This window comes from Austrofundulus limnaeus, unplaced genomic scaffold, assembly GCF_001266775.1.
Source record: "Austrofundulus limnaeus strain Quisiro unplaced genomic scaffold, Austrofundulus_limnaeus-1.0 Scaffold2398, whole genome shotgun sequence".
Classification (NCBI taxonomy): domain Eukaryota; kingdom Metazoa; phylum Chordata; class Actinopteri; order Cyprinodontiformes; family Rivulidae; genus Austrofundulus; species Austrofundulus limnaeus.
The window spans coordinates 1-12903 of NW_013954800.1; the positions used below are offsets into that span (position 1 = coordinate 1).

Sequence of the window (12903 nt, forward strand, 5' to 3'; positions counted from 1 at the left end):
CAGGTGAAACAGGGACAGGTGAGACTGGGGACAGGTGAGGGTTAGGGGGAGGGACAGGTGAGACTGGGGACAGGTGAAACAGGGACAGGTGAGACTGGGGACAGGTGAGGGTTAGGGGGAGGGACAGGTGAGACTGGGGACAGGTGAAACAGGGACAGGTGAGACTGGGGACAGGTGAGGGTTAGGGGGAGGGACAGGTGAGACTGGGGACAGGTGAAACAGGGACAGGTGAGACTGGGGACAGGTGAGGGTTAGGGGGAGGGACAGGTGAGACTGGAAACAGGCAAGACCAGGGACAGGTGAGACCGGGGACAGGTGAGACTGTGTTTGTATAAATTACAAATCTTGTCTTAGTAATGCATGTCTGTGAAAAAAATATAASAAAGTACAGATGTGGTACACCACAACACACAAGAACCAAGTTTAGGGCCCTGTGGTACACCACAGGACACATTCCTGTCCTGTGGTGTACCACAGCTACCACAGGTCCTGTGGCACACCACAGGACACAGGGACCAAGATTAGGCCCTTGTGATTCAGACCAAAACCTTTGTTGTTTTTTTTTACCTTTTTCCCCCTGCAGCGGAGACGGCGCCCCCCACCTTCCTCCAGAGGCTGCAGAGCTCCACAGTGAGGCAGGGCAGCCAGGTGAGGCTGAGCGTCAGGGTCTCAGGGATCCCCTCACCTGTAGTGAAGTTCTACAGGGAGGGAGCCGAGATCCAGAGCTCTGCTGACTTCAGGATCCTGCAGGACGGAGACCTGTACAGTCTACTGATCGCAGAGGCCTTCCCAGAGGATTCTGGGACGTATTCTGTGACTGCCACCAACAGCAGCGGACGGGCCACGTCCACCGCCGAGCTGCTGGTTCAAGGTGAGCACCGGTTTGTAACAGATGGCTTGATTTGATCTGTCACTWAACTAAACCTGTATGTCCAGGTGAAGAGGCTGTTCCAGCCAAGAAAACCAAGACAGTGRTTTCAACCGCTCAGATTTCACAGACCAGACAGACCAGAGTGGAAAAGGTATGTCAGCTGAGAACTAAAACTCTGATTCTAACATTTTAATTCTGCTTACAAAAGGTGGTAGCTTTACTCCCATCATGTCAAACTCCTACCAAACTCTTTATTATTATTCTACATCTGTCTGATCTCCACTCATCTTAAAAGTCCATTTTGTTCATCTATAATTTATTTCTGGTAATGTGACCTTGTTGTTTCTCTCCTCAGAGGATGGAAGCCAGTTTTCAGGCCACCACTGCCATGATGGAGATGCAGATGGAAGGTGTGGAAATGACTCGAGCTTTGGGTCACAAGACCCCTCCCAAAGTTCCACCTAAACCCTCATCCAAGTCCCCCACCCAGCCCTCGCTGGTCTCCAGGGTGACCGGAGGACGCCAGCAGTCACCGTCACCTGTCAGACACGTGAAGGCGCCCACACCCACACCTGTCAGGTGGGTGGGGCCTCTGGTTCTTTGCATTGACTGATAGGCAGTAATCATTAGCTAGAGCCAGAACACTTGGATTAACCCTCTCCATCTCCCTCATCAGGCCGGTCAAGTCCCCCATCACTACACGCAAGCAGCCTGACCCCACTGCTGAGGTCCCCCCACCATGGAAGCAGGGAGGTGACATCAGCAGAAGAGGGGATCAGCTAATTTCAGTGTCCAGAGAGGTGAGGGCTGGACACCAGGTCCGTGTGGGGCAGTGGGCTCATGTTTACTGTGTGGAATAAAGTCAGGACMGCTGGAGTCAGATCAACTAATTCAAAAAACTGTTTTTATATTTTTTGTATCATAGAAGCTTATTTGTTAGATTGATACCTTTATTTAAGCAGATAAAAACCAACGAGACACAAAGACCTCCAGCCAGGAGGTTATAGAGTCAAAGTGTTTGGGGTTTGGATAGTCTGTTAGAGGGAGGAGCTAACCATGTTTAGATGGTTTCACATTCAACCTTTATCATCTTTGAATCGTCTTTTACTCCAAACTTTGTTTCGAACTTTGATGGTCTTTATTTCGTCCTTTTTGTCCAAGTTTTGGTGTCAGCCTGGATCTTTGTCYAGTCTCAAACTGTGTTTGTCTTTTAATGGAAGTACAGTACATACTAAACTTTGAGGTTTGCAAAGTGAGTTTTATGATAACATCAAACCAACCAAAGACTAAAGTATTTTCCAGTTTGTACGAGTAAGTTGTGTCTCATTTTTAATCAAAGACACATCATCAGGAGGTTTAAATACATTTCTTTGTGAAAACAAACAAAATCTTTCATCACAGAATGCAGTAATTTATGATGCCTGTAAAACATTTTTGTGTGTGTGTGTGTGTGTGTGTGTGTGTGTGTGTGTGTGTGTTCATAATTTTTGTTAACGTCACTTTGTCACTGGGTTTGTGTGACTCTTTGTCTCATCAGTCTTTGTTTTCTTTTTATTAGAATCTGATTTTGGACTCAGAATCTGATGAGGCACCAGATGATTCAAACTTGRTTTAACACAAACATATTGTCTACTTCAACTAGACAACAAACATGTCACAATTCTACCAACGATTCTAAAACCATTTAGAATCAAGACTGTAGCGTTGCTGAAGCTGAATCTTTGTTCAGATGTTGGTCCAACACCAACAAAACCTGGATCAGGATGTAGTCTTCCACTTCCTGCATCATCTTTCTGGACATTTTATCCACACCTCTTTTTGGTTCACTTGTACACTTTCATCAGACTCTTATTCTTTATGGGTTTCAGGAGATTTTACAGCCTCGTGAACACACACACACACACACACACAGAGTATCCTTGCACGTGGTCGTTTCATAGTGTTTGTGTTTGACAGAGACAGGCTGGATTCCAGGGGTGAAACTCTGATTGTTTTGTTTTAAACACAGACCCTGAACATGAGTGGTCTAACCTATCATAAAGACTTCAGACAGGGTCAGTGAATGAGTCGGATCTGTCCAAAACTACACCTGCCTGGATATTTAGAGCACATTATAATTATAATTTAAAACTAAAATAAAACTAAAAGCATTAAACTTTCTGAAGGTTTTCAACAGGTTTCCAAGAAAAGAGAAGTTTTCATGTGAAAACGATCCATCTTGGTTCTGACCAGTTCTTTGTATTGAAACTGTCTAAGCCTAAACTGGTTCTGGCTAAAGTCCAAACTGTTTTCTGTTGTTTTTCTCCTATGCTAAGCTAAGCTAAGCTAAGCACATTCCAGGACAACGTCTTGTTTCTTCTAACAGATGTTGGCTGGGCTGAAGCTGAGCCCCATGATGACCTGTTTATTTCTACCTGCTGATCTTTGTTTCCACCCTCCTGTTCTGGATGTTCTGAGTTCTCCGTGTGCTGCTGGTTCTGTCTCCAGGCGGAGGGAGGGATGAGAGCTGGGGCAGTGGCCAAAGTGGTGGCTGCTGTTGACCTGGCTCGTACCCGTGGGCCGGTGCATGTTGAGGGCGGTGGAGCTGAGAAGCAGGAAGTAGAGGCTGTAGAGGCGGAGTTTAAACAGCAGGCCTCTGACCATCAGTCTCAAACTGGCTGGACTTCATCGAGGATGCAGGCGGGTCAAATGCTCAGTTCTGCTCAGGAGTTCACAGCTGACCTGCAGCCTCAGGTCAGACTCCAGCTGATTACAGAAACACACTGCTTTTTTAGGGCACTGCTGGCAAATAATTTAGTCCCTTTAAACCGTTCCACTATCARTGAAACACTAAACTGAAATATTCCAGTTTTATTGTCTGGATGGCAGGTTAGAGTGTGAAACATAAAGGGTCTTTGTTTTTTAAAAAATCTGACAAAGGCTTTATAATTTTAGTAATTTGACATAAATAACATTTTTTTAAACAAAGACCACCTTWAAACAGAGGGCCTGTCAGATTTTAGCATTTTTAAACCTCTGAGCCTGATACCCAGTCAGGTTCCCTCTAATTCATACCTGCATGCATGTGACCCAAATATCCCCGCTGGACCCTACTGACCCTAAGGAGGGAGGGGAGGGAGCTTCATGTGCAGGTGGAGCGTCTCATACAGCTGAAAGCTTGGAACTCCAWACTTTTCAGATGAATCAGCTTCATCTGTAAAATATAAGTCTAACAGTTCGTCTTTTATTACTTCTGATGGGATGGAGTCCATTAAAAAAACTCATGACCAAATTACTTGCCAGTGCTCAAAGACTGTGACTCAGAAAATAATAAAAACATTTGAAAATTAGGCAGATGCTTTAAAACAGAATGATTTATAAAAGTTACATTTTATTCCAGTACTACAAAGCTTGTTGGGATGCTAATGATTCTTTAAACTCTGTTGGTTACTGCAGATTCAGAGTGCGACAGAAACTGGTCCCACCTTGTGTCCAGTTCCACATTTCACAGTTTCTAAAGTTTCTGTTCCAAAACCAGAGTCTGGTGGGGAGGTAAGACCGGCAGCATCAGGCAAGCAGCAGAAAACAACCTGTGTTTGATTTTCACCAGTAACTGACATGTTGTAGGTCCTATCTATCCAAACCCAAGAGGGTTCCACCAAATTAGTCCCAAGTCCAAGTTCAGGGTTATTTGTGAAACAACTGTTTCAGCCTTCCAGCAGGTTTCTGCTTTCATTTTTGTCTTTTTGCCCAAAAGGCAGCAYGATGGATCAGTGGTTAGCACTGACGCCTCACAGCAAGAACGTCCTGGGTTCGATCCCCAGGACGGACCTGGGGTCTTTGCGTGGAGTTTGCATGTTCTCCTCGTGCTTGCGTGGGTTTTCTCCGGGTACTCCGGTTTCCCCCACTACTAAAAACATGTACAATAGGTTTCCTTCAGGCACAGGCCTCCTTTGAAAGAGATCTGAGATCTCAATGTGCCTGGATAAATAACGGTCATAGAATGTCTGGTGTTGGAGGTAATGATTTAGTTCTGTGGTCTAAAGAAGTATTTGGATGTGACAGCAGTCAGATATAAGTCACATCTGTTGGCGGACAGCTTCATTGGTAGAAAACAGTTGCTGTTTTATTGGTTAAATAGTTTGMTCTGGTATTTTCTCAAAGCTTTCATCTATTCCAAATGATTTCTCTGAAGAAAGTTGTGTTTGATTTAGTCGTGTCATTAACAGTTCAGTACTCGACACACCAACATTTCAAATTCTCCCTGCTTCCATGACGTCTTATTGGTTCAACATCTACCTACAAATCAAGAACCGAGTCCCTGCTGCAGCTCAGTCCTTTCTTTGAAACTGATTTGGACTCGGTAAAAAATGTCTCCTGTCCATTAGCGTCTCCATCTGAGACAGTCTAAAGTATGCCCAAAAACCCTTGATCCAAAGCCTATTGAACAGTGCAGCTAGTGGTGTCACTGTGAGCAGGTCTGCAGACACATGTTTGGTTATTACTGCTTGCCTGAAGTGCCAATTTGTTGAATAAAGTGTTGAAATATCATTGACCCAATCAAACCATTTAACCTTGTCCATGCTCATAATCTTATTCAATAATCCATGAATACCCTTCATCTACTGCCCRTTGTTAATCCTGCTTTATYTAAAGTTCACTTCATTTGAACCTGCTGTAGTTTTAATCAAACTAACGCCTCATAGATCCTCCACCTGCTGTGTGAACACAGACTGTGCAGATAAAACCACCTGAGCATGCTGTCCTGACGATGGTGTGGCTCTTCTTCCTTTTTGGGTTGATCAGGTTTCCATTGCTGGTTCGGCCATGGCCACYCTACAAAAGGAGTTCTCTTCATCCTCTGCTAGAAAGATCATCAAGCCCGTCAAGTCCCCGAGTCCCGCTCAGAAAGTGTCCAAGACCAGAGAGACTCCAGAGCCTATGGCTCCACCGTTCAAAGAACTCACTGAGAAATATCACTATGAGTCCCAGATACAGGCGGGGGCAGTGTACATGGGGGGCCAGGACAGAATACATGAGGTCTGGGGATTAAAGGTTTGTTCCCTTAAAGCTGGGTGAACTGGATCTGAACAGGACAAGAAAACCTGATATTTAAAGAGACACTAGACTTTGTCCAACATTAGAACCTGATATATGAGCAACTAAAACTCACTTGACCTTTGATGACCTTTGATGGCCCCTCTAATCCGCAGGTTCATTCAGACACCAGCTCAGATATCTTCCTTTATTCCACACAGATTTCACTTTTTAATTTGAGCTCTACTGTGTTTTCAGTTCACAAACAACAAAACAAACTAATGTCAAACGAACTGATTGTGTTGTTATTTTCATCACCACTCAGGTTCTGTCATCTGGGTTAGTTGAAGTCTGGTTTTCTTGATTTCTGTGAAAATCCAGGATTAAAAGTTTCTGTTATAAAATCTTTAACCAACTTGTCAGAAGTGCTGAAAACATCCTCCTAACCTCTTGAATCCATCTAGCCTCTGTGTTTCTGTGTTCTCTCATCTCTTCATCATGTGTTCATCTTCAGCGTATTTCAAATCCTCCATTTGTTGCTACATAGTTTCCATGTTTCGTGATTTTGGGACACATGATTGGTTGTCAGCGGTCTGACAGATGTGTTACTATGTGGCAGGTGGAGGAGGCAGTAGCCATCCCTGTTGCAGGTGGTGCTGTGGTCCCACCCACCCTGGTCTCTGTAAGTGCTTCAGTTCTGCTCAAACCTTTGATCATATTAAAGCTTCTCTTGGAAAGACACATTTTCTAAAGTTGGTGTACTTTGTTGGTGCAGGGCTTGAAGAATACGAATGTGACTGAGGGTGAGTCGGTAACCCTGGAGTGTCAGATCAGTGGTCAGCCTGCTCCTGCCATCATGTGGTTCAGAGAGGACTACAAGATCGAGAGCTCCATTGATTTCCAGATCAGCTACCAGAGTGGATATGCCCGATTAATGATCCGCGAGGCGTTTGCTGAAGACAGCGGCCGCTTCACCTGCACCGCCACCAATGAGGCGGGAACCATCAGCACCTCCTGCTACCTGCTTGTCCAGGGTACATACAGAAAACTCAAGACAAACCATGCTTATACAGTCCTGATCACAGTTTGAAGACCAGCTGAAAAATGAAGAATTCACATTTGGTACTGTTGGATCGTATGGAGGTTCTAAGTAGAGCTTCGAAATGCAAAACATTTTAATGTCTAAATGACTCAGAAAAGCTATATATCTGATCAGGTTGTTAGCATTACAATATGTTCAACCCTAAAAGAGGATTCCAGTTGATTTTTGAAAATTCCATCTTCAACGTAGATTTCTTTAAAAATTTCACAAGTTGTCTAAAACACTGTAGTGTGACAGGGCTTTTAGAACCYTTTTAAGATCCAATGGTGCAAAACGTGAATTTTCAACATAGATTCAAATCATTTGGTTATACTAATGAGTAATGTACAATTTAAGCAACAAGTTCCATTCAGACCTAGTGTTGGTAAAAAGGTTGGATCAGCTGTAATGTACTGTTAACCAACCAAGCCAACAAACCCAATTCAAGCAGAAAGTAAGTTAAAGCTGCTCATTTGTTGTGTAAATGTAACTAGTTTGATATGACAAAGACTAAATAATGTGACACATGATGTCCCTCAGTGTTTGTACAGGTTTCATGAAAACACAGGAAGACATTCACTTTTCTGTTTGAACTAACTTGTTTCCTTCAGTGTCTGAAGACATCGAGGGCAGGCAGGAGATGGCAGTCTCTGAACACGTAGAGGCTGCTCACAAACTGTGAGTCCATTCAGTCTTTTTACAAATACGTTCTTCATGTCACTGAAGATACATACTGAAACTGTGATGACTTCAAATTCTAGAGTTCCTGAGGAACCCAAAGAAGAGATCATTGAGCCAGACAGTCCTGCTTCCGCTCCCTTCTTCATAAAGGAGCCGAGCGTTCAGAAGCTGGTGGAGGGGGGAAGTGTTTTGTTTGAGTGTCAGGTCGGAGGAAACCCCAAACCTCACATCATCTGGAAGAAGAACGGTGTGCCGCTCACCACCGGATACAGGTACTCAAAGACTTTAGGTTTAATTCCTAAAAGCCTCAAGTCATGGTTTCTTGTTTTTAATACAATGTTAAACAGCTTTATTATTTTATTATTAATCTTCTACTGCCCTAGCACATAAACARCATTCAGCTGGAAACATTTTCTGTGAAATTGAAAGCTTCACACGGTCCAAAACGTACTGTACATTTACATGTAGGTTCAAACACAGAGTATAAAGCTGATTTTAACAACTAATCCAGCTTCATTCTCAGTTTACACTGAAAGCCATCTTTAGACTCCCTCCACTCAGCCCAGCCCATCATCTTCACCAAAGTTTAAAGGTTAGGTGTTTTTATGCTGAAGTGGTAAGACTCCTCTGACATGACTTCATCACCACTRTTCATCAGATATAAAGTGGCCTACAAGAAGGAGACTGGGGAGTGTAGGCTGGAGATCTCCATGACCTTCTCTGACGATGCTGGAGAATACTCCATCTTTGCCAAGAATCAGCTGGGAGAAATCTCAGCCTCCACCAGCCTCATGGAAGAAGGTATACCAACAAACACTACCTGAAAAACATCATGCTAAATTCACAAAAGGTCAAAAAATGAAGATAACAGAACAGAGAGGGAACCTAGGCGAATCTTCAACTCTTGTGTTTTCCTGCAGAGGAATATGAAGTCTACATAAAGAAACAAGAAGCAACCTTTAAGACTGAAGTGACAGCTCTGGTAGAGGAACCCAAAGTGGGAGACATTCCCCCCATCACAGTTACTGTGAAGGAGCAGATGACCACAACCATTATTTCTGGACAGGTATGAGCAACATTTTGCATTACTGGCTGTTAGAAAGCAGGTTTTAAACCTCCTGTCATATTTGATTGCATCTGCAGGAATTCCATTTGTCTGCCATGGAGCAGAGGATCATTCAGGAGATAGAGCTCAACATTATGAAGATCACCTACAGAGAGMTTGTGACAGAGGATGGAGAGTTGATGGTGACTGCTACCTCCACTGAGGCAGTGCAGCCCGYCTTTGACACCCCTGTTAAAAATTATCGAATTATGGAGGGAATGAGCGTCACTTTCCACTGCAAGATGTCTGGAACGCCACTCCCAAAGGTAATGAATCATTTGGAAATGGTTTTCTTTAGCCATTTTTAAAAATACTGATGAAAGTAGCTCTGCAGACTTCAGAATGATGCAGCTCAATTCAAAATAACTTTGCTAACATTTCTCCATCTGGCAGATTGCTTGGTTTAAAGACGGCCAACGCATCAGACCAGGTGACCACTACCACATGGAGGTGCTTCAGGATGGAAGGGCCAGCCTTCGTTTGCCCACAGTTCGACCAGAGGATGAAGGTGTGTACACCGCATTCTCCACCAACATGAAAGGAAACGCTGTGAGCTCAGGGAAGCTCTACGTGGAGTCGACTGGAGCTGCTCCTCAGAGATACACGCCACAGCCTGCAGTGCAGAGGATCAGGTGAGGCTTCCTTCAAACAAAACTCCTGACCTTTAATGCCAAGCGGTTAATAAGAAAAGTTGCCATTAGCTGTCCTAAAAGCTATAAAAGATGTCATCACCTAAGTTGCATATTTGGACTTCTGACAGTAATTGTGATTTGGGCTGTAGGATTGGTGTACAACAACACTGAAGAGAAAACCAGTGARTAAAAACATTAAATAGGTTTAGAACTGCAAATAAGCTCAATGAAATAATTTCATGACTTTAATATTTAAATTTCTTTAAATCTGTTTTGTGAGAATATCAGATTTACCCAGTAGCCTGTTGGATGTCACAGACACACAGTGACTGAGGCTGTGAGTCAAATGCAGATTCTTTTCAGTGTGACAYTGTTAGTGTGGAAAAATGATAGTAAAAGCTAGAATTATTCCTGGATGAAAGGGCCTGCTTCATGGTGTCCATTTTAAATTTACTATTTGACTTTAGCTACTGTTTATTTAAGATCAGTTATTGACCACCGTACAAATTTCACCTTAATGTGGCTAAAATATCAGAGTTATGAAACTTTTCAGTTTAGCTATTGTGGCCATTTTTGATTTTTGATTTGTATTCAGAATTTGATGAGGATTGTTCATCTACCACCAGACAAAACTTTAGCTCAGTGTGTCTTTAAAAGGCCAAGTTATTGCAGTTTCCAATGAGCTCTGGCAGCCGTCAAGAGTTTTTATTTAGCTTTCAGAATTTGTCAAACCTTGTTCTCAGCTACTACCATACCACTTTTCAGCTTTGTAAGTCTTAAAACAACTGGAAATATAGCAAACTTAGCATTAGTAGTTAGCCTAAACTTGTGATTAGCATTTTAAATGTGTTTGATTAGCTCTCAGCTACCAACCCATCATATTTCAGCTTTGTATGTCTCAAAACATCTGAGCTATCTGGGTGCCATGTTGAACTGCACAAACCTCCTCTTTCTGTCTGACGGTCAAGAGGCCATTCTGCCCAGTAACAGGCTTAGCCTATCAGAGGGCTGGATTGTGATGTCATTTGGAGGCAGAGAGCAGCAGGTGTCAAATTTCTGCCTGTCAGAATAAGGAATATGCAGAAAGGTTTAGTTCTAACAATCATCCGCTATAACATCCACCTGGAACAGTGGACCAGTTCTACCCCATCAGCAGGGTCCTGGAGGGTTCATGGGAGTTCAACCAGTCTACATGTGTTTTGTGGACTTGGAGAAGATGTTCGACCGTGTCCCTTAGGGACTYCTGTGGGGGGTACTCTGGGAGTATGGGGTACCAGGCCTGTTTATACGGGCTGTTAGGTCCCTGTAGGACTGGTGCCAGAGCTTGATCCACATTGAAGGTAGTAAGCCAGGCTTGTTTCCAGTGAGAGTTGGACTCCATCAAGGTTGTCCTTTGTCACTGATTCTGTTCATAACTTTTMTGGACAGAATTTCTAGGAGCAGCCGAGGTGTTGAGGGGATCCTTTTTGGTGACCTTAGGATCACATCTCTGCTTTTTGTGGATGATGTGGTCCTATTGGCTTCATCAGATCCTGATCTCCAGCTCTCACTGGAGCAGTTCACAGATGGGATGAGGATCAGTGCCTCCAAATCCCAGACCATGGTCTTGAGCTGGAAAACAGTAGCGTGCCTTCTCCAGGTCAGGGAGGAGGTCCTGTCTCAAGTGGAGGAGTTTAAGTATCTCAGGGTCTTGTTCATGAATGAGGGAAGAATGGAGCAGGAGATCAACAGGTGGATTGGTGCTGTGTCTGCAGTGATGTGGGTGTTGTACCGGTCTGTCGTGGTGAAGAGAGAGCTGAACCAGAAGGTGAAGCTCTCAGTTTACCAGTGGGTCTACGTTCCTACCCTCATCTATGGTCAGGAGCTTTGGGTAGTGACTGAAAGAAGGAGATCACAGATACAAGCAGCTGAAATGAGTTTCCTCTGCAGGGTGTCTGGGCTCTCCCTTAGAGATAGGCTGAGAAGCTCAGTCATCCAGGAGGGACTCAGAGTAGAGCCGCTGCTCCTCCACGTCCAGAGGAGCCAGTTGAGGTTGTTCATCTGGTTAGGATGCCTCCTGGACTCCTCCCTGGTGAGGTGTTCTGGACACGTCCCACTGGGAGGAGACCCAGAGGAAGACCCAGGACACRCTGGAGGGACTATGTTTCTCAGCTGGTCTGGGAACGCCTTGGGRTTCCCCCAGAGGAGCTGGTCCAAGTGTCTGGAGAGAGGGAAGTCTGGGTCTCTCTGCTTAGGCTGCTGCCCCCGAGACCTGACCCTGGATAAGAGGAAGAAACTGGATGGACAGATCTGCTGTATAAAAACTTTAAGGTCTATTGGAATAATTCTTGAGCCATGAGTCAGAGAAGGCATTGGTTCTTACTGATGGAGGCTTATGAACTGGAGAGGGAGAAAAACTGAGCTTAATTTAAGATGGGCAGCTGTGGCAGAATGGTTAGGGGAGTCGTCCTGTAACCGATGGGTTGCCGGTTCATTCCCCTGTTCCATCTGTCTCAGTCATTGTGTCCTTTGGAAAGACATTTTACCCAACTTGCCTATTGGTGATGGTCAGAGGGTCCACTGTCCATGTGCCCCAGAGTAGTTGTGGCTACAATGTAGCTTACTGCCATCAATGGGTGAATGACTGAAATGTAAATGGTAAATGGTAAATGGTACTGAACTTATAGAGCGCTTTTCAAGTCCCTCCGGACCCCAAAGCGCTTTACACTAACAGACATTCACCCATTCACACTCACATTCACACACTGATGATGGCAAACTACACTGTAGCCACAGCTGCCCTGGGGCACACTGACAGAGGTGGGGCTGCCATGCATCGGCGCCACCGGAAAGTAATGCACTGAAATGTAAAGCACTGTGGAGTTCATAGGGACTTGATAAAGCATAACATAGGTTCAAGCCATTTACCATTTTACCATAACTGATGATAACTGTTATCTCCTCAGGTCTACATCTCCTCGTTCTCTGAGCCGCTCTCCAGGCCGGTCACCCAGCCGTTCACCTGGACGCTCTCCCGCCCGCCGCCTCGATGAGACTGATGAGGCTCAGCTGGAAAGACTTTACAAACCTGTGTTTATCATGAAACCTACCTCATGTAAATGCTCTGAGGGACAAACTGCCAGATTTGACTTAAAAGTTGTAGGCAGACCGATGCCGGAAACTTATTGGTTTCACAATGGTGAGTCAAGCTGAAGAAATCATCAGATGTGTTTTAATGATGAACCTTTGTTACTGAAATCAGCACATACTCTCACCTTCTCAGGACAACAAGTGGTTAGTGACCACATGCATAAGATTGTTGTCAAAGAGGATGGTACTCAGTCCCTGATCATTGTCCCAGCCATGCCACATGACTCTGGAGAGTGGACTGTGGTGGCCCAGAACAGAGCTGGACGCTCCTCCATCTCTGTCACTTTGACTGTTGATGGTAAGTTCTCATCCCGCTTTTCACTATTATTTCAGCTGAATGTCTTAACTAAAAGGTACTTGAGAATGTTTGATGACCACACATACACAA

General features: G+C 44.4%; 1 protein-coding gene across 1 annotated transcript; it reads left to right on the forward strand.

Moving 5' to 3' along the window:
• Positions 1-583: 583 nt before the first annotated feature.
• On the forward strand, positions 584-12813 carry LOC106510921 (titin; the record flags this gene model as incomplete). Its single annotated transcript, XM_013999655.1, is given in 17 exon segments — positions 584-871; positions 937-1022; positions 1227-1450; positions 1548-1671; positions 3359-3604; positions 4307-4402; positions 5657-5905; positions 6507-6569; positions 6663-6921; positions 7580-7646; positions 7730-7921; positions 8308-8450; positions 8570-8715; positions 8793-9020; positions 9148-9386; positions 12332-12564; positions 12649-12813. Coding segments are annotated over 17 exon segments (3048 nt in total), but the record flags the coding sequence as incomplete, so codon positions are not given.
• Positions 12814-12903: the final 90 nt, after the last annotated feature.